The sequence below is a fragment of the Typopeltis vanoorti genome, chromosome 1 (genome assembly GCF_054136105.1).
Source record: "Typopeltis vanoorti isolate ZY-2024b chromosome 1, IOZ_Tvanoo_1.0, whole genome shotgun sequence".
NCBI classification, from domain to species: Eukaryota; Metazoa; Arthropoda; class Arachnida; order Uropygi; family Thelyphonidae; genus Typopeltis; species Typopeltis vanoorti.
Genome location: NC_143549.1, coordinates 17109959 through 17132748, shown reverse-complemented (window position 1 = coordinate 17132748; position 22790 = coordinate 17109959). Strand labels below are relative to the sequence as shown.

The 22790-nt window shown below is 36.4% G+C and overlaps 1 protein-coding gene across 1 annotated transcript in view; it reads left to right on the top strand.

The window, feature by feature from the left end:
• Yeti (yeti) overlaps window positions 1-22790 on the top strand; it is an 86054-nt gene that overhangs the window by 43618 nt on the left and 19646 nt on the right. The window contains exons 4-6 of the mRNA XM_090413017.1: window positions 9514-9626; window positions 11104-11223; window positions 18529-18601. Coding sequence (XP_090269143.1) covers window positions 9514-9626; window positions 11104-11223; window positions 18529-18601 — 306 coding nt within the window. The remainder of the gene's footprint in view (window positions 1-9513; window positions 9627-11103; window positions 11224-18528; window positions 18602-22790) is intronic.

The window sequence follows — 22790 nt, the reverse complement described above, 5'->3', positions numbered from 1 at the left end:
TAAGTCATGTTTTTTTAAGATTTTGGTAATTTTTTCCGAGGTGCCTCGGATGTAGGGAATGATGATGGATTTAGAGTAATCCTTGTTGTGAAGGGGGTAGTGGGGCTGTGGTTTGTTGGTTTCAATATTTTTTGGATTTTTTTTGGGGGGGGGATAGCCATTGACTGAGAAAGTGTTGAGGATGTGATTTAGTTCAGTGTTTAGGGCCTTGTCATTTGAACAGATTAGTTTAGCCCTGTTGTATAGTGTTTTCATTACTCCATATTGTTGTGAGGGGGTTGGGTTTGTTGGTGAATGTATCTGCCTGTATGGGTGGATTTTCTATAAACTTATAAAACCAAGATCCCATCAGGTTGGCGGGTCACCCGCCAACCTGATGGGATCTTGGTTTTCTCAAATTATGGAATCTTGGTTTTCTCAAATTATGGAACCTTGGTTTTCTCAGTTTATAGAAAACCCACCCATACAGGCAGGCAGGTACATTCACCAACAATTCCCCCATCCCCCCTCACAACAGTATGGTGTATACCAAGTCCCTTGCAGCTGTAAACTGTCTTACTTTGGCCAAACAGACAGGACAGCGAATATCAGAATTTCAGAACACAAGGACTACATCTGGTTTCACAAGTACAGTCGGGTCTTGCAGACCATGCTCTGGATACACACCACAGAATATGGTGTAGAAAGCTACAATAATACACCATAGCAAGTTCAAATTCGAAAGGCTATTCATGGAATCAGCCTCAGCCCTAAGAAGCTCTCCAAACCTCAACAAATTTGGTTGCATGAGACTTCCCCAAATTTGTGAGGCTTACATCAGCAGACCTTCAACCCAACAGAACACCTACATAGGCTGCTAGGGGGCACCATTTGGACTTTTAGGAGAACAATAGCTTCCTCACTACATTCTCAGTTTCTATGTTGTAGTGCCTACGTGCACATGCCTTTTTTGTAAGTTCCTTTTGAGTTGCCGAAATATCGGAAATATTTATTAAAGTGTAATTTAATTTATATTTTTATGTACGTTGTCAATTCCTTCAGTGATTTAATAATAAAATATTGTTTAAGCACTTTCCATGCATCAGTGATGCATACGAGAAAAATGGCAGCCTTATTCATTGAATTTAACATGATGGACTTCATGCAATGTAGTGCGTGTTTAGTGTGGTCATTGTCAAGAATAAATGATTTATGGTATGAAAATGAGATGGAGAAAGAGAGAATGTGTCTGATGTTTCATGAGCAACTGCAAGATATGCGAGGCATGTTGAAAGCAGCGGAATAAAGTGACTAATAATAATGATGTGAGGTGGAATAGTGAAAGTGTTATAGAAGTGTAGTGGAAGGAGTGAGTGATAATGAGCAAAGAGTGAATGGAGCACGAAAGATGTGGCTGAAAGTAACATGGATGATGAGGTGGCAGTAAAAAAAAAAAAATCGCCTAACGTTTTTTTTGTTCCCATATAGGGAGTAGGTGAAGCCGTTTTAGCCCAACTTTTAGGGACTGAGTGGGCAGTTCAATCTCCACTGGTAGCCAATCAGAGATAGCTGGTCCAAGGCTGTCACTAATTAATCAGTATGCAGTGAAGAAGACGGCTAACAAGTGGTCTTCTTCTTCAGTCTCATGGTCCCTAACCCTAACACAATATTTTTAATGTTGAAAATAGTGTGGGTTTGACAGTGAATTTTCTTGAGTTTACAGAACAAATATTTCTTCAGAATATTTTTCATTTTTATTTTATAAAATTTTGTAATTTTAATTTCCTCCCAAGTTTCTGGGAGGAAAAACTCGCTTGCCTGTGCCAGAGATCGACTAACTTGGGAACTGGTCAAAAAAAGGCTTAAAAAATGTTCCTCTAGTCAGCGACTAGATTTGAATCCAAACTTTCTTCGTGTAGTCAGATGCCGTAGAGTGCAAATGCCACTTCTATTGAGCTACACAGGCTCAATGCAGGGTTCTTCACAGATTTAAAATGTGAGCTCATGCAACTTGAGGAAGGAATGGTTGGCATTTGGCAAGGCAGGAGGGTGACTGAAAGAAAAAAATAATGGGAAAAATATGAAAGAGCAAGAAACTGAGAATAAAGAGAGGGTATTATATGGAAATTCTATAAGTGGTGCATGTTTGCTTGGTGCAGTGATTAAGGATGTTGGTGAGGCTGTTAGTTTGTGGATGGAGGATTAATTGTTTTGGCAAACATGAATGATTTAAAATGTTGAGAGAAGGTTACTGGAAGAAGCAAAAAATAAGAGTGAGGGAAAAAAAGATTACTGGTCTGCTACTTCAGTATAACAAATCCGAATTGAGAAGCAGGGCCATGATTGCTAATGAGTCATTGAGAAGATTGTGAAAGAGGAATAGTTGTGCAGTTTACAGAAGAATTGAGTGAATTTCATGGACAAAAAAAACATCTTATATATGCCTGATGGACTGCATTTGAATGATTTTGGAATTAGATATTTTGAGAAAGTATTGTTCAGAGGTTGAAGTGCAAATTCAGGGAAACTAAAAGTTTTGGGAGATGGGCAGGTTGAAGTTAAATGTGTCTAGCCACCCTTGGGATGAGTGTAGAAATAATCATGAATGGCCATGCACAGTTTCACAGGTTTTGAAATCTCAGCAGGTTAGTAATGACATTGCTTAAAGGTAACTATGGGCCCAAGGGAATGTTGAAATGCATTTACACTAATGACAGAAGTATCATTAATGTTGATCAGCTCAACTTGGCCGAAGATTATTAGCCTTAGTGAGACTTGTTTGACAGAAAATTATATAGCTACAGGGATAGAATATAAGGGTTATTGTATTTTCAGGGAGAATGGATTACAAGGAGTGGTAGATTACGGTTAATAGCTGAAGAACTTTGACAAACAAAAATATAAGTCAATGAGGATATTAGGTCTCAGTCAGGTGTTTCATTTGAGGCTATCTGGTACAAAACTGATCATTAAAAACAAAGTATATTGTTGATTACTGCTGTTTTTTGGGGAGGGAAGGGGGGGTTCCACAGAAAGATATAGATACCATGCATGCATCAGTTGATTAGACAATGAATGCAGCTTGAGAGATTGTTATGGGAGATATCAACTGTAGGAACAGATTGGAGAGAGAGAGAGAAAAAAAAAGGGTGTGCCAAGATGGAAATGGAACTGTGTGTTGGTAATCCTAGTGTTTAGACTTGTTGATTCCCCAGCATCATATATTGTTTAAGGAAATTAATAACATATGCTGGAGAACCAACATATAAGCTTAAACACTAGGATTACAATAATCCATGAAGATATAGTCACACATGCAAGGCCCACAAGTTCGGTAAGTTAAAACTGAAACTAGCGAGAGAACTCAACAGGCTAGCTTTTCTTAAATGATGTAGGGATAATAAAGTCATTTCCAATTATGTTAAATTAAAACACTAGTTCCATTCCAAGCTCAGGATATGGGCTGGTTATTACTAACACAATGTTCCAACATAAAAATGTGCACAAAATCACATGGAGAGAAGAGACAAGGAGTAAGAAAAGTCTCATTGACTATGTTATTGTTGATAGTGATGTTTTCTCCTTGGTGCAGGACACCAGAGTGTACAGAGGATTAGAAATTGGAAGTGATCACCATTTAGTCTTGAGCAGGAAAAAAATTGAATAATTGAATATCATATTATTATTATTATTATTATTATTATTATTATTATTGTTCCGGGAAACTCCAAGGAGTCGACAGACTCATCGAGGGAGGCCCTAACATCATGTCTGGAACAACTATTCAACAATTACACAGTATCTATCATATCTTGCCTTGAACTCATTCACGGTCGTAGCACCCACAACAGACTCTGGAAGCTTATTCCACTCATTCACCACTCTCCAAGTAAAGAACCTAGCTCTAACACCCTTGTCAACCACGCTCTTGCCCAGCTTCCATACATGGCCCCTGGTCCTCCCACCACCAGTCATATTTTCAAAAATATCTTCTGGATCAATCTTATAAAAACCCTTCAGTAATTTGAATGTCTCAATCATATCACCCCTCCTTCGCCTATCGTCCAATTTCTGCAACCCACAAATCCTCAACCTATTCTCATAAGGTTCATTCCACAGACCTGCTATCATCTTGGTCACTCGTCTCTGGACCCTCTCCACTTCCTCCCCATCACGAAGAAACCCTGGTGCCCATAACTGGACACAGAAGTCCAGATGGGGTCTTATCAAGGCTCGATACAGAGGAACAACAACTTGCTTCTCTCTGCATGTTAAAGTATTTTTCATAAGCCAAGTGATTTGGTGAGCTGTTTTAGTTACTTTTGCAATGTGCCCCCTAAACTTCAACTCCCTATCCACCAGTACTCCCAAATCCCTCGCCTCATCAATCTCCTGGAGTACGGTTCCACCAATGCGATATACTGCTGCTGTTCTTTTTACCCCAAAGTGCACAACCTTACACTTTGCCACATTAAACTGACATCCATTTTTCCTAGCCCAGTCCTCCAAACTATCCAAATCATCCTGTAAAATTTTGACATCCTGTGCACTCACAATTGCTCTACCCAACTTTGCATCATCAGCAAACAAGTGAACACTTCCTCTCAAATCCTTTCCAATATCATTGATGAACAAATTGAAAAGCAGTGGTCCAAGAACAGAGCCCTGCGGCACTCCACTAGTCACAAGACGTCTTTTTTGAAAAGGAGAACATGTAAGAAAGTTTTAAAGAGAATAAAAGTTTGAGCAGCTATTCAGATGTGAACTGTAGGCTAAAATAAACAAAAATTATTGAAGAAAAAATGAAAGAGTTTGAGAACAGTAGCCAAACCTTGGAGATTCAGAGGCATGTGGTGAGGTTGTCTGCAAGAATAGAAAAATCAGAACTCCATGGTGGACACAGGAAATTAAAGAGGCAGTGAAGGAAAAGAAGAAAGCATATCAAAAGTTTCTGGCAAATAAGTCTGCTTATGCTCTTAGAGAATACAGAGACAAATGTAAGAAAGCTAAACGCTGTGTAAAACTGGCTAAACAAAAGTCATGGTAGGACTTTGGCAAGAACATAGAAAATAAATATCAAGAAGGTGGTAAGATATTCTGGAGGTTGTTGAAGAAGCTCAGAAATGGAGGAAAGAGTGTTGTAAAAGGAATTAGAGATGATAAAGGCGACATGAAAACTGGAGAAAAAGATATCCTTGAAGTATGAGTAATTACTTCGAAAAATTGATAAATGAAACAAGAAGTGATAAAAGTAAAAAACAATGACCAGGCATGCAGTCAGGAATACATATCCATACTTGAAATAGAAAAAGCTATCAAAGGCTTGAAATGTGGAAATGCAGCAAGAGTAGATGATAGTCGACCAGAAATGCTGAAGTCTGCTGGTATAAAAGTCTTACAGTGGCTGCACTGCATAGTTCAGAAGTCCTGGACAGAGGGACAAATTCCCACTGATTGGAGTCAAGCTCTCATAGTACCCATATATAAAAAGGGAAATAAAACTGAATGTGAGAATTACAGAGGTATTTCCCTACTGGTATTCCTGGTAAGATCTATGCAAGTATACTTGAGAAACAGTTGAGAAGAATTGTGGAAGAAAAGCTTAGTGAAGAACAAGCCTAAATTCAGGCCAAATAGAGGCTGTCAGGATTAGATCTTCACTTTATGACAAATAGTTGAAAAATCATAGGAATATAACAAAGATCTGTATTTAAGTTTTGTTGATCTGGAAAAGGCATATGAAAAGGTGCGAAGAGAGAATCTAGTCAATACGCTACAGTTATATGGTGTCAAAGGGGCATTATATCAAGCAATACTTAGTCTTTATTTGAGTTGTAAGTCAGCAGTTAGAATTGAAGGAAGTACAGGAAGATGGTTTAATGTTAAATCTGATGTGAGACAAGGATGTACATTATCCCCTCTGTTATTCATTATCTATATGGATCACACAAAGGAAAGTGGTATTAAACCTGATATCAAAATTGAAGATGTTAATGTCAGCTCTTTGCTTTATGCGGATGATGTTATACTTCTAAATAAATCTGCTACAAGTCTGCAAGATTCCCTGACTAAATTGAATAACTGTTGTAATAGATATGGTATGAAGGTCAGCAATAAAAAGACAAAGACAATGAAAATAGGCAGAATCGTTAAAAATGTCAATTCTTTGTGAATGGAGAACCTGTGGAACAAATAAAACATTTCAGCTACTTAGATGCGATTTTTAGTGAAGATGGTAAATTAAATATGGAAATAGACAACAGAATCAACAAAGCCTGGTATGGTAGGAAGTCAATTGAATAAATTCATATGGAATAAGAGAGAAATTAGTTGGAACACTAAATTAGCTGTATACAAGACAGTGTTCAAACCAGTTTTAACATATGGATCTGAGAGCTGGGTCAGAAGTAAAACACTTGACCAAAGACTAGAGACTGCAGAGATTAGAGGCATGAACAGATAGCATCAAATGCAATATCATATTAAAAACAAGGATATTAGGAAAGAACTTGACATTGTCAGCATCCAGGAATGCATTAGCAGAATTAATCTCAGGTGGTATGGTCACTTGAACAGAATGGGTGATGAAAGATTATCAAAACAAGTGTTCTCTGCCAGGTTGGCAGGAAAACGTCCCAGAGGATGACCAAGATATAGGTGGATTGATACGGTTCAAAGTGCCTTAGATGATAGAAATATAAAACCTGATAGTGTTGGGGTCTTGACAAGTAACAGACTGATTTGGAGAAAAATTGTAGATAGGAAGTTAGTGATGATGTAATTTTTTTCATGCAATATTATCATATCCCGTACACCCCTTGAGGGTAGATGGCAGGAATTTGATGATGATGATGTGTTTTATTTTCATTCCAGTTGCATAAGTTTTTATTCCAAAAACTCAAATACGGGGCACTGCAACATCTATGGAAATTTGTAATGTATAGGAGAAACAGCATGGGTGAGAGCACAGAATTCTAGGGTATTCCAGTAAAGATAAAGAAATCAATCACAAAAGACAGTAGAGAGAGAGAGAGAGAGAGAGAGAGATTATATAGATGGTAGCTTGATAAGAAGGCTTTGATACCTGGCATGATCAAATGACTTGGAATATCATGAGCAACCAGGTGAATTTCTTCCGATTTTTCCATGCATTGTAAGGTTAATGAGGATCTGCTACAGAATGAATGGCAGGAGGTCTCTGCTACTCGGAAACTAATCATGGATCATCAGTTTGAATTCTACCACTCATTTGGCCACAATTCTGCCACTAATAATCCTGCTACTTGTTCTTACAGGTTGTGTCTTAATGCAATTTGGGTATAAGTCTAAGGCTACACTTGGACTCCGGTTTGAGAATCTGACATCACATTGCATGCAAACAGAGAACTCTGCTAACTGGAGACCAGTTAGCTAATTGGTGATCACCAGTTTGAATTCTGCCACTCATTCTGTAGCAGATCTCCTCATTAACCTTACAATGTCATGGAAAAATCTGAAGAAACTCACTGGTTGCTCATGATATTCCAACTGATTTGATCATGCCTGCTATTGAGGCCTTCTTACCGAGCTACTATATGCTTTTCCTTCTATACATTACAAATTTCCATAGATGTTGCAGTACCTCTTATTTGAGTTTTTGTTCCAAAAACTCATGGAACCGGAATGAAAATAAAATAGTTGTCTAACTAAATTAACTATTTACATACAACTGTTTACATTTTACCCGCTCAAGCTAACATCATCAAAGCACTTTAAGGTGCACTCAATGAATACTAAGAATGAAATGACCTTGAAAACAAGATAGTCTTATTGTGAATGACTGTTCTAATTAAAACAGTCTACAAACCTCTGGACAAAGTTGCCACTTACATGAGACAAATCAAGGATTGCCAGTATCCTCTCTCCTTTCCAAGTATCTACACAGTATCCCTGTTAATGTGGGACTCAGTATTTTGAACAAGTGGGACTTGATTACCTTAGTAAGAAGAAAATTGTCCTCAGTAAGGGCAACCTACAGCAAGCTAGCTTTGGACAAAGACCATTTTATTAGATTGAAGGAAGCCAGGCCAATATACAAATCCTAGTTTAAATCACAGAGACTGAAAGTGATTCAATTCTGTAGAACCCTGTTAAGGTGGTTAGCCTTATGCCTCCCAATTTATCCTATGTATGTAGGCATTGAGTTCTCAAAGCTGATTTGCCTGCTTGTGGGATGAAAAATCCCAGATAAACTGAGGAGAAAAAATGCTACAGCTAACTTAAGATCTTTCTCAGACACTACCGAGTGTCTGAGAAAGACCCTAAGCTCATCACGTCAGGGACGGAAATCGAACCCAGATGCCTTTCCCTGCCATATGGTTGCAAAGTACATAGTCACTTGACTAACCTCTTGGACTGCTCTCAGATCCATAAGTTAAAATTGGGGTAACACTGCCTTGTATACAGCTAATGTAGTGTTTTGACTAATTTCTTTCTTATTCTATCTTCACTTAAAATTGTGCTTAGGTAGTTGAAAGGTTTTACTTGTTCTGTAAGTTTTCCATTCAATGCACTTGATATTTTCAATGTTTCTGCCTATTTTCATTGTCTTTGTCTTGTTATTGCTGATTTTCATACCAAATTTATTACAACAGTTGTTCAGTTTAGTCAGGGAATCTTGCAGACTTGTACTGGGTTTATTTAGAAGTATAACATCATCCACATAAATTAAAGCTGAGATTAATATATCCAATTTTGATATCAGTTTTAATACCACTTTCATGCATAATGTGATCCATGTAGATAATGAATAACAGAGGAGATAATGTACATCCTTGTCTGACACCAGAATTAACATCAAACCATCTTCCTGTACTTCCTTCAATTCTAACTGCTGACTTTCAACTCAAATACAGACTAATTATTGCTTGATATAATGCCTCATTGACACCTTACAACTGTAGTGTTTTGAATAGCTTTTCTCTTGGCACCTTGTCATATGCCTTTTCTAGATCCATGAAACTTAAATGCAGATCTTTGTTATATTCCCATGATTTTGCAACTATTTCTCATGTGAAAATCTGATCCTGACAGTCTCTATTTGGCCTGAATCCAGCTTGTTTTTCGCCAAGCTTCCTTTCCACAATCCTTCTCAACCATTTCTCAAGTGCACTTGCATACAAGGAATGCACAGTAGAGAAATGCCTCTGTAATTCTCATATTCAGTCTTATCTCCCTTTTTATATGGATACTATGAGAGCTCTACTCCAATCATCTGGAATTCATCCCTCTGTCCAGGCCTTCTGAACTATGTAGTGCAACCACTGTAAGACTTTCATACCTCCCATACTCGAGCATTTCTGGTTGAATATCATCTACTCCCACTGCTTTTCCACATTTGAGGCTTTTAATGGCTTTTTCTACTTCAAGAATGGATATGTATTCCTGATTGCATGCTTGCTGAGTATTTTTTACCACTATGCTGTCACTGATTATTTCATAGCAATTTTTTAAAGTAATTACTCCATACATTTTTTTGTATCCTATATTTTACAGGTTAAAGTATCTGAACCAGTTCCTCAGACCACTTATAAGTCAAATGAAGCACCATCAGCTAAGTCAACAGTTACCATTACTCAAGTATATGATTTTGCAGGAGAAGAAGTCAGGTATGAGTTCTTTTGTGTTTTTCATGTTTATGAAATATATTTTATTTCTGTGGGATACAAGTGGTTTTCTAATTTCACATTTTATAACAAGAAATTGCTACTTTGACAAAATGTATTGACTGCCAGATTAAAACTTAGTCATAAAAACCTTTATACACTTCATAAACAATATGTAGGCTCTGGACTGTAGCAGGCAAAATAGTTTAACCATGTCATATTGGTGGGCAGATTTAGGTTAAATAATAACTTTCTCCTCTTTTTTTTTTTTTAAATGAGCTCTCTTTTTTGAAATGCAAGTGCAAGTGCATGTGGGTATTGAGCATGTGCACAGACAGACCATAGTATGTCCACTTGATTAGGCATCGTAACAAGTAGTAGCTCTATAGTTCTTGAAATAGCCCCATCTTATTGGATTTTAGAGTGCAAAGTGCTGTAACCACTCCATTGGTATACACTGGTGAATTCCTGTTATGAAGTAACTTTTTCTAACTCATTCCATAGCTGTTCATTTGGATTGAGATCTAGTTACTGAACAAGCCAATGAAATATTGTAATATTTCCTCCTCCCCATCAATCCCTGGAATCATTTTCAAACAATGTGCACATTGTAATACAGTATACATTATCCTGCTGAAATTGACCATTACCAGACAAACTGCAAGCAAGAAATTGTGCATCTAGTTGCCAGCAATGTTCAAGTGATTGTAGCATTCATTCATTCATCAAATCACCAGTTTCTGGTATGAGTGGTGAAAAAAAATAGAATGTCTGCAGTCATGCTGCACTCTGTCACTTAGTTGTTGTAGTTCATTATTGCATTATTTTGGACTTGCAGATGCACAGACACATACAGTATCCCTTGGTATCTGCTCACCTTTTCTTTTTATATATATAGTGTAGAAGAGGTGCGTGTGTGTGTCTCTGTCACAACAACGAACTACATAATGTATCTAATCGGAATGGCCACTCATTTGTGCCTACTTTCAGTATATATAATTCCTATGACTTTGTGTGTGTATGCTTGCATACATGAGTGTGCAATATATATATATATATATATATATATATGTCAAACTTTTCCTACCCATTCTAGAAAAAAAATTAACATTTAAAAATTAGAACTTCTTTTCAGGGGAAAAAAAAAAGAAGTAAACTTCCAACTCACAGATCCTCAACTTTTTTTGAATTTGAGACATTGCTTTTAAACATTTATGGATATAATTTATCCAGTTAAAATATCAATTTATAAGAATGGAGAATGCTAAAGGCTAGGCTATAATTTATAAGATTTGGAAACCTTAAATCTTGTATTCCAATAAAACTGCAGTATTATAATTATTATTTTTTAATATAGAAATGTTAAGTGAAGAATGTGTAAAGCGATGGCATTTGTAGATATAGAAAAGTTTTACATTAATTGGTTGACTTTGTTCATGCCAAAGCACAACTTAAGTGTTAATTTTCCATTTCTTGAAAGGATTACAAAAGAAGTTGAAGCAGATTCAAAAGAAGCAAAGGTATATGAAATTGAGAAAGAGAAAGACAGAACATCTGCAGAGGCACCAGAAGCATCTAAAATATTAGTAGCAAAACAAGGGTAAGATTGTAATATAGATTATTTAATGTATATTAAGACTATTTAAACAAATAGCTGTACAAAGAAAAATATAAGCTCTTATTGAAAGAAAAAACCCACAGGACTTAACTGACTTTTTGTTTATACTATATGTACAGTAGATAATTTGTTAAAGCACAGGGTTTGCCTATAGTAATATAAATTAATGGGTGAAACTGAACCCCCCCCCCCCCCCTCACACACACATGTCCATCCTGTGAGAACAGAATGGACATCTTTTCATATATTTAATACACTCTGCATTATTCCAGCCATCTGCACTCCATTCCTCTTTCCATTGCTTAATAAACTTAGAAAACTGCATTTATGAGAAAAGTTGTTTTTTTGTTTTCTTGTGATATACATTATTTTATGTAAGGAACCACATGCTACAGCTCTCATGACATTTCTCATGTTGTGAAGTTGTTAAAATACTTCATGAACAAACTTTACTTGCTTACACTTGGATAAAGCTTTAAACAAGAATATAATTTCTTGACAAATATAATTTACAGACATAATCAGTAACTTCTGTGTTGATGACTACTATTCTTGCTGTGGTGCTGGTATAGTCCAAAGCAATAGAAAAATTTTTACAATGGAACTGTCATGAGTTTTGCCAGAATATTGATGATATCCTGTTGCAGAATCACAACTTTTCTGTCTACAGGAAACATAAAAGACAAAATGAGAACTCTATCTTAAAGAATTTCAGTGTTGTACACAAGGAAAGAACTGGAGATGGTCCTTCTCATGGAGGAGTACCTATCCTAGTGCAATCATGCTTCTTTTCATCATGTTCAGCACAATACTGCTCTGGAAGCAGTAGCGATTTGCCTATCCATGGGATTTCTTATTATAGTGTGTTCATTTTATTTACCACTGAGTGCTGAGTTAAATGAAATCGAAATGAAATACAGATCACACATCACCCACTCAAAGTTTTTATGTTGAAGCAAATGAACCGGTTCTATCACTTAGATGGAAACAGCTGTCTCTTCCAGATCATTCTACATGGACTAGTCTCTTTTCTGTGTGCTGAGAAAGTTCAGTATCATACACGTCAAACTGCCATACATCCTTTTGGTATGCTGGTTAAAGAGACTATGCAAGTTATGTTTGCCTATACCAAACATAATAGCATCCCTCCATTGTAGGTTTGCACTCCATCTTGCAACCTCTCACTTTGTGAACTAAAAGTCTCATATTTCATCATCTGTCTACCTTTAATTATTTAATGCACTCAGAACAGCCCACTGTAATTTCTTGCATATCTAAACTGATGGCTCAAGAACTGACACCTATGTTGGCTGTGCTGCTCTTTCCTAACATTACTATCTCCAACCAGATCCCACCTGATAGCAGCAATTATATGACAGGGTTGCATGCTATTCAGCTTGCACTTGTGCATATAAAAAGAAAACCACTACCAAAAGCATGTGATTTATATGGACTCATTGAGCTCTTTACAAGCTATATCCTCTTCTGTGTATAATCCACACCCAGTACTGTATGAAGTGTTATACCTGTTGTACAAAATGAAAATTCTTGGTGTTTGGTTGTTCTGGATTCCAAGCCAAATTGGAATTAAGGGAAATCAGACTGCAGCTGCTAGATCAGCTCATACTTTCTCCATGTACTGTTTGACAGTACCATATACAAACCACAGACAGTTTATAAGATCAAAGCTAATTGCTCAATTGTAGTCATCATGGCAGGAAGCATTGATAAATAAATTATGACATTGAACCTGAAAAACATTGACATTCTAGTCAACATAGAAAGAGAAGATAGGAAGTTGTTCTTTCTAGGCTCCACATAGGTCACAGTCATTTTACACATTCTTATTTACTGAGTGCTGATGTTCCACCTGTGTATAAAAAATGCAGTATGCATCTTACTATTTGTCATATTCTAGTTGAATCAGTCCTTTTCATGAGAGAGGAATAAAATTTTTACCTATCTAGCTAAACCATACACACACACACACACACATTCAGGTAGATGTTATCAGACTCAGACAGATTGCATAATGTTTTTAACCTCTTACAAAGAATTAATTTGTACAAATGGATTTGACTAATTTTGTTTCTACGTAGATAATGTGTTAACTTAATTTTTGTTGTACATATATTACTTACTAGTGTCTTTGACTATGTATTGCTATAACTTTCGACTTGTGTACTGCTTTAACCATTGCTATGGGCACAGTATGATCTTTGCTCAGCCAATAAACCAACCAATCTGCCCAGGAGTCCTTATATTCACATTTTATTAGTGCTTGTTGTTTGGTTTCCCTGGACTGACAGCTGAATTGAATTGTTTGTTCTCATCAGCAATGAGAACAAACAACGATTGGACTCATATTTTGAGTCAGAGTTTATTCTTTCTCTTCTAAATTTGCTGCAATGAAGCATGGTGGTCTTTTTCAAATCAATTCTATATCAAATCTATTCTTGTATATGCAAAGCCCATTTTACATCCTAAAGTTTACTGACAGGTGCCCAGGGCATCCCACATAGTTAGGATTCATGTCTTTCGTTCATGTGTTTAATATGAGTAAGTGTAAAGTTATGAACTTTGGCATGATGAGATTTCCAGCAGCATATTATATTAGCAAGTAAACAGGTAATTTTTGGTGAATGTAATGTGAGTTCCTGGAGTGTATGGGGTGATTTGGAAGCCCAAATTCACCAATTTTGGTTGTTTATAGTACCATTCAGATAAAAATGTGCCTCATTTATCCATAGAATTTATCAAGGCCAAGTATCATCGACGGGGTGCTTAAAGGTCAAAGCTGTATAACTGAGAGGAGACCTCCACATAGCCTTTAAAGGAATGTGGAGAATCTACCAGGGCTTCTGACCTAATGTCCAATCCTCACCTTCTCGTGATGCACCCTGTTGGGTATCTACTTTGATACTGAATGAACGAGGATGGGCTGGCAATTTGGGATTTAGCCGACCAAATTGTATTCTTATTGGTTAAACCAAAATAAAAAATAATGGTACAACATGACAAAATTTCATGCCGGCTGGGGCATCGCCCGGTTAAACAAGGCCCCCGTTGTTTTCGCCAGGGAACCAGGGCGAACAGCGAAAAGTCAGCTACTGGAACAAATCTGAAAACAAACCCCAACTCAACATCACCAGAGTTAAAGATCGGTACTATCAACGTAAGAAGCCTGAATGGCAAAGAAATGGAGCTAGCTGAGGAATTAGATAAGTAAGCTTGACATAATAGGGATGACTGAAACAAAAAAGACCAAAACTGGTGAGATCTTTCTGAGCAATAAATACAAAATGTTATGTTCAGGCAATAACAATCAAGGAAAAGAAGGAGCAGCCATAGTATTCAACACAAAATACGAGGCTAATCTTCTTGAATGGCAGGCAGTCTCAAGTAGAGTAATGTGGGCAAATATGAGAATGGGGAACTGGACAATGAGACTTATTTGTGCCTATGGTCCCACAGAAGGTTCTACTAAGGTAGAAGTGGAGGAATTTTTTGAGGCTTTAGAAAAAGCAACTGACACAATGAAAAAGGAAAAGTTGGTCCTTGTTGGGGATCTAAATAGTAGAGTAGGAAATGATTGTGAGACATACACAAATATTTTGGGAAAATTTGGAGAAAAGAGCAAAGCTAATAATAATGACAAATATCTGTTGGATTTCTGCTCAGGACATGAAATGGTTATTACTAACACCATGTTCCAACATAAAAATGTGCACAAATTCACATGGAGAAAAGAGGCTAGGAATAAGAAAAGTCTCATTGACTATGTTATTGTTGATAGTGATGTTTTCTCCCTGGTGCAGGACACCAGAGTGTGCAGAGGATTTGAAATTGGAAGTGATCACTATTTAGTCTTGAGCAGGATAAAATTGAATTTCATATTGAAAAGAATAACATGTAAGAAAGTTTTAAAGCAAATAAAAGTTGAGCAGCTCTCAGATGTGAACTGTAGGCTAAAATACACAAAGATTATTGAAGAAAAAATGAAAGAGTTTGAGAACAGGAATCAAACCTTGGAGATTCAGTGGCAAACTCTGAAGAAAACATTGATTGATTCTGCCAGAGAGGCATGTGGTGAGGTTGTGTGCAAGGATAAAAAAATCAGAACTCCCTGGTGGACACAGGAAGTTAAAGAGGCAGTGAAGGAAAAGAAGAAAGCATATCAAAAGTTCCTGGCAAATAAGTCAGCTTTTACTCTTACAGAATACAGAGACAAATGTAAGAAAGCTAAACAGTGTGTAAAACTAGCTAAACAAAAGTCATGGGAGGACTTTGGCAAGAATATAGAAAATAAATATCAAGAAGGTGGCAAAATATTCTGGAGGTTGTTGAAGAAGCTTAGGAATGGAGGAAAGAGTGCTGTAAAAGGAGTTAGAGATGATATAGGTGACATGAAAACAGGAGAAAAAGATATCCTTGAAGTATGGAGTAATTACTTTGAAAAACTGCTAAATGAAACAAGCAGTGATAACAGCACAGTGATAAAAAACACTGACCAGGCATGCAGTCAGGAATACATATCCATACTTGAAGTAGAAAAAGCCATCAAAGGCTTGAAATGTGGAAAGGCAGCAGGAGTAGATGATATTCGACCAGAAATGCTGAAGTATGGTGGTATAAGAGTCTTACAGTGGCTGCACTGCATAGTTCAGAAAGCCTGGACAGAGGGACGAATTCCCGATGATTGGAATTCCCGATGAGTAGAGCTCTCATAGTACCCATATATAAAAAGGGAAATAAAACTGAATGTGAGAATTACAGAGGTATTTCCCTACTGAGTGTTCCTGGCAAGATCTATGCAAGTATACTTGAGAAACGGTTGAGAAGAATTGTGGAAGAAAAGCTTGGTGAAGAATAAGCTGGATTCAGGCCAAATAGAGGCTGTCAGGATCAGATCTTCACTTTACGACAAATAGTCAGGAAAGCATTGGAATATAACAAAGATCTGTATTTAAGTTTTGTCAATTTGGAAAAGGAATATGACAAGGTGTCAAGAGAGAAGCTATTCAATACGCTGCAGTTATATGGTGTCAATGGGGCATTATATCAAGCAATACTTAGTCTTTATTTGAGTTGTAAGTCAGCAGTTAGAATTGAAGGAAGTACAGGAAGATGGTTTAATGTTAAATCTGGTGTGAGACAAGGATGTACATTATCCTCTCTGTTATTCATTATCTATATGGATCACATTATGAAGGAATGTGGTATTAAACCTGATATCAAAATTGGAGATGTTAATGTCAGCTCTTTGCTTTATGCGGATGATGTTATACTTCTAAATAAATCCGCTACAAGTCTGCAAGATTCTCTGACTAAATTGAATAGCTGTTGTAATAGATATGGTATGAAGGTCAGCAATAAAAAGACAAAGACAATGAAAATAGGCAGAATCATTGAAAATGTCAACTGTGTTGTGAATGGAGAACCTGTGGAACAAGTAAAACATTTCAGCTACTTAGGCATGATTTTTACTGAAGATGGTAAATTAAATATAGAAATAGACAACAGAATCAACAAAGCTGGTATGGTGGGAAGTCAATTGAATAAATTCATATGGAATAAGAAAGAAATTTGTCGGAACACTAAATTAGCTGTATACAAGACAGTGTTCAAACCAGTTTTAACTTATGGATCTGAGAGTTGGGTCAGAAGTAAAACACTTGACCAAAGACTAGAGACCACAGATATGAGAGTCCTGAGAAAGATTAGAGGCATGAACAGATGGCATCAATGGCAATATCATATTAAAAATGAGGATATTAGGAAAGAACTTGACATTGTCAGCATCCAGGAATGCGTTAGCAGAGCTAATATCAGGTGGTATGGTCACTTAAATAGAATGGGAGAGGAAAGATTAGCAAAACAAGTGTTCTCTGCCAGGTTGGCAGGAAAACGACCCAGAGGAAGACCAAGATATAGGTGGATTGATATGGTACAAAGTGCCTTAGACGATAGAAATATAAGATCTGATAATGTTGGAGTCTTGACAAGTAACAGACTGATTTGGAGGAAAATTGTAGATAGGAAGTTAGTAATGATGTAATTTTTTCATGTAGTACTGTCATATCCTGTACACCCCTTGAGGGTACATGGCAGGAATTTGATGATGATGATGATGAAGTATCATCGACTTACAATCTGACCAGAAACATCAGAGCAAGTGTCAGTCACTTGTCATAATCATTATGTAGCTGCTGCCGTGAATGGCTGATCTTGTGTGGATAAAATGTAATGATTTTGTGCAAGACTTTCCATACTGTGGAATAAGGCATATCCAGTTGTCACACTGCTACTACCAGCAATATTTTCATGTTATCTGTTGTCCGTTGTGGTGGCAACTTCTTTATTTATCCGTGGTGGCACTGGTTTCCATCCTCTGCCAGCCCAAACTTCCAAAGATCCTGTTTCTTCAAACTTCTGAATCATTGATCTGACATTAACTGACAGAGGAAGAACCCTTACGCAAGTTCTTGTAGGTTTGAGACTCACGAGCAGCTGATGCATTGCACTCGTTAAAATAACTTTACAAGTAACACAACATAAAATGAGGTGCACATTGAACATGACTATCAATATGAATATGTTTGTGAAGTTTTCCCTTTATTTTATAGCTCTTATGATGCCAGCAAAAGATGTGTTCAACTTTGTTTTATGGAAATTTTTGGCTTCTTGGGCTACAACAGCACTATATTCTCTCTATCATCAACTTTTCAAATATTTTTTTTTTCTTTCTCTGGAATCCTTCCTATGTCTTGATTAGTTTCCCTACCAAATTTGGTGACATCCTGATTGTTAGATCTATATAATAGGAGAAGTTTAATTATGGCCACCCTGTACATTCAAGATATTTTGCTAAGGCATATAAAGAAGAAATCAGAAGCACCTTCCACTCTCATTCTGCCATTTTGCAGTATATTGTTGGTATTAGAATGGGCTATATGCTATTCACTTCTTTTCTTAGTGCTACACTATGTCGAAAACTGTTAAATGCTCAAGTACAACTGATTATAGATTCATTCTCTAATATTCCTCTTCCCAGTCATGTGCAATATAAATATTGTTGAGATGTAATTTGTATGTTTCCTTTAAATTTACTTTGATTTTTCCATTGAAGTGACTTGTTTAATGTAGAACATTTTACTTTTCTTCTGAAAATAGTTTGCTGTCTTAATTAGTATACATGTTTGCCCATTTATTGTACAAGGAAATTGCTTTATGACTGCATGTATTTCCTTTAAACTTGATGTTAGAGACTATTTTATATTGTTGCAGAGTGAAGAGATCTTCTGGATTAGACGGTGTTCTAGGAAAGATTATGGGAAAGAAGCAGAAACTAACTACACTGGTAAGCAGAACAACACTTTTCTTTGTGTTAAAAATTAATACTGCTTGCCAATAATTGATTAAAAAATATGCGCAGCCACTCATTTAATTTTATTATCATATCTGTGAATTTTCAGTCTTCAAAAAGGCATTTGAGTGCAGTGTTTCTGATTATGGACATATCTGAAAATGATAGTGTCCAACCCAGTGCTTTCAGAAATATATATGCCTGCTATATAATTGGTTATAGGAATATTGCTAAACTTATATGCTGTAATTATGTTGTGTTTATTCATCAGGTAAACCTGATGTTTCTGCAAAACAAAAATTTTAGGACTTGTTTAGAAAACTATCTTGTTCACCATGCAAAAGTTACTTGAAATACAAAAGCACTTAATGTGAAATCTCTCTATTACACATAGTTATGCACTGGTTCATAGCAATGCTTCATTATATAAACAACAACAGAGAAACAGAAATAGTTTATTTTTGATCTCTTTCATCTGATCAGCTCCATTCTTCTGCGCCAGCATGTGCAGGAGGATGAGAAACTGGTATTTGGTAGAATGGATGAAAGTTGATTTTTATTTTATTTTATATAGCTCCTTTGGAATACCTGGATAGGATATTAGTTCCTGTTCAGTTATTCTTTGAATTTATTTCTTTGTTATTCTAATTGAGTGTGTGTTACCATATTTACAAGTCATTCTCTGAAAATGCTGGTTTGAAATCTAGTGAAATATTATTATTGTTTATTTATTTATTTTCATGTTTCCATCAGTTGAAGATTAAGCTGGATGGAGCCCTAGTGGTAAAATTTACAGGGCTCCTATATGTATATGCTGAGAACTAGGCCTTCACTATAATTAAATACATATAAAATATGATTTAATATTTTTATTTCAAAACATTGCAATAAATTTTTCTTTATAATAACATCAGACTCGGGGGGGGCCCTGGCATCCACCAGATCTGATATCTGTTTGATCCTCCTCTGATTTTCACGTCTATAATTTACTAAAATGATCCAGTGAAATGTTAGTAACTCAAATTGTTTATTTTTGTTTCTCTTGTTTTTTTATACCATGAGCACTCTAATGAATAACCATCAACACTTAGCCTATCGCTGTGTGGATCTATAGTGATTATGTTGCAATTGATTGCTGCATAATCCATTGTGTATATATTTAAATATATCCAAATTACAGAAACATTATTCAATTCTTCAAAAAAAAAAAAAAAACTATATTGTTCACACATTTATTTATTTATCCATGAATAAATTAAAAAAAAAATTGTGATTTTTTTAAATTGAAATTTGGTATTTGAATGCATACCAGAAACCAGACATTTGATATGTTTTTATTGAACTGATTAAATATTTGAAAGTTGCAGATTTAGGGTCAATATCCTTATGCTTTTTCTTAGTTTTTATACCATTCTACTTTTCCTACAATTTTTCTTCTTTATATATACAGGGTGTTCGGGATAAATTTGACAGTTTCGTAAGGAAAAAGAAAATCTTCTTTGTATCTATTAAATTTAATGAATTGACAAAAAAACATTACAGGCAGAGTTAATTACAATACTATCAACAAGATTTACTCAAAATAACCACCATTAGCATCGATCACAGCTTCAATTCTGCTTCGGAACCTCGAACAAGCTGATGCTACAGTCTCCCTGGGAAGGGCTGCAAAAACTGTTTTAATTTTATCCATTAACTGGGCTTTTGTATTACTGGAAGTGCGATTGGTGTCTTTTTCAACTGCGCCCCATACAAAATAATCCATGGGGTTAAGGTCTCGGGAGTTTGGAGGCCAAACATTTGGACTGGTGAAGTCGTAGAAATTTTCAGACAACCATTTTTGACTTTTCCCAGAGGTGTGGCAAGGGGCCGAATCCTGCTGCCATACATACGGCCTACCATTGGCTACCCTTGTTATCCAGGGCTTGACTACAGTTAGCAACTCCACGAACAAAGCCCGAATTCCAATGCCAGGGTTCTTCAACACCTGTTCCTGCAGATTTGCGAGGAATTCTGCTGTACGAACGCAATCAGATCGTCTGCTAGGGATATTTCTTCTTGCTACATCCTCGTAGTCACCATTGCAAGTCTCTAGTTCATGCCTGATTGTTTTTACTGTATTCAGGGAGCATTGGGCAGCAGTCGTAATATCCTTATTTTGATGGCGGGCACGAATCATCATGATACAAGTTATTCTCTTCCATGATTCAGGTGGGTTCCAGCTATCCATCCTTTCTGACATCTTGTATATGAATGAAGAAGGGTCCAAACTTTTAAATGAAGAGAAGTGTGTGTTAATACATGTAACTTACGGAAAAATATAATTAATTATAAATATGTCAAATTTATCCCGAACACCCTGTATATGAGGAGATACCCCAAAATAACTGGAATTATTTTTTAAAAAAAATTTTATTAAAATTTTTAATACCATATTCTAACATCCCTCAAAGTACTCTCCATGTGAGTCAATGCACTTGTCCCAATGTTTTTTCCACTACTGGAAACAGTTCTGGAACTTTTCAACTGGAATACTCTTTATGGCCTCCAGCAATTTTTCTTTTACTTTGTTCACTGCCTTTCATGGTTTTCTTTATCAGTAGGAATAAAAAAAAAAGTCACATGGAGAGAGATCAGGGGAGTAGGACTTTTTTTTTATCCTCTGTGAGCAAATGAGGCACAAATTTAGTGGACACACATTTTATTTGTGAATCTTCTGTTAAAATTTTTATATAAATTCCATGATAAATCATCTCTTTAGAAACTTGCTCAGTGATCTTTAGACGATCTTCATTGATTGCCTGACAAACTTTTTCGATGTTTTAATCATTTCTGCTTGTCAAACATTCAGCCAGTTCATGGTTGGTCTTCAACTGATGTCCCCCACTTTTGAAATGGGAAACCGACTCGTAAACCTGCATTTTACCTAAAGTATTGTCCTTAAATGCTTGCCAAAGTATAGCAGTAGTTTTATCTGCAGTTTTATCCAAAATAAAACAAAATTTTATGCACATTCTCTGTTCCTTGTGGTCAGCCATCACAAAATCACCAAACTTGTTTATAAATACTGACAAAAAAGCAGCTAGAACAACGAACCAGTTCACACTGAATGACACCACTTGCCACACTGGCATGGAAAATTGCATGCTCACAATGCCTAGTGGCATCATCTGTAACTAGAACATGTGCCATGTTCAGATTCTGGAACTTTTTTTGTTCAAATGGAGAGAGAGATCAGGCGAGTAGGGTTTTTTCGAAAATAGAAGAAACTAGTGGTGCCACCTATTGTATCTTTTTGTTGTCGAAAGCGACAACCTTCATTAGTGATGTGTCAACTTTATGGCATTTGTTTCGTTAGAAGCTGAGTTATAGTGCCAAAGGTGACAGTGTTTTTTGACAAGCGGTCGGAAAATGAGTTTCAAACGAAAAGCTACGATTGACTTTTGTGTTAAACTTGGTAAAAGTTTTACCAAAATGAATCAGATGTTTCAAAAAAGCATACGTGATGAATGTTTATCCCATACTCAAGTTTACGAGTGGTTTAAGCGACTTCAAAGTGGTTGTGAGACGCTTGAGGATGACGAAATGCTGGGCCATCCAAAAACTGGATTGAGCGAAGTTAACATCCAAAAAGTGCTTGATTTCATCAAAGAAAACCCAAAATCATCTGTGAGATTGATTGAAGATGAATTGGGGATTACAAATCAACTGGACACAACATTTTGACCGAGAGTTTGGGCCTTCGTAAATTGAATTCGCAATTTGTTCCCCACAAGTTGACCAACTTGTATTAAACTTGTATTAAACACTGCAAGGACCTCATTAAAACCACTCGGAAAGACTCAAACTTCCTTGAAATGATCGTTACTGGTGACAAAATGTGGTGTTTTGAGTATGAGCCCAAAACAAAGCAACAGAGTGCTGAAGAGACCACCAGAAGAGGGGCATCCAAAAAAAAGTCGCTTGGAGAAGTCAAAAGTAAAGACAATGCTGATTTGTTTCTACGATTCCAAGGGCATTATCCACAAAGAATTCATTCCACCTGGCCAAACAGTCAATGGTGAGTTTTATCTCGAAGTTTTGAAACGATTGATAGCGAGAATTCGTCATGTACGGCATGAATATCGTGACGACCGATTGTTCGTCAAAACATACTGTCACGCTAATAAATTTAGTTTAATCC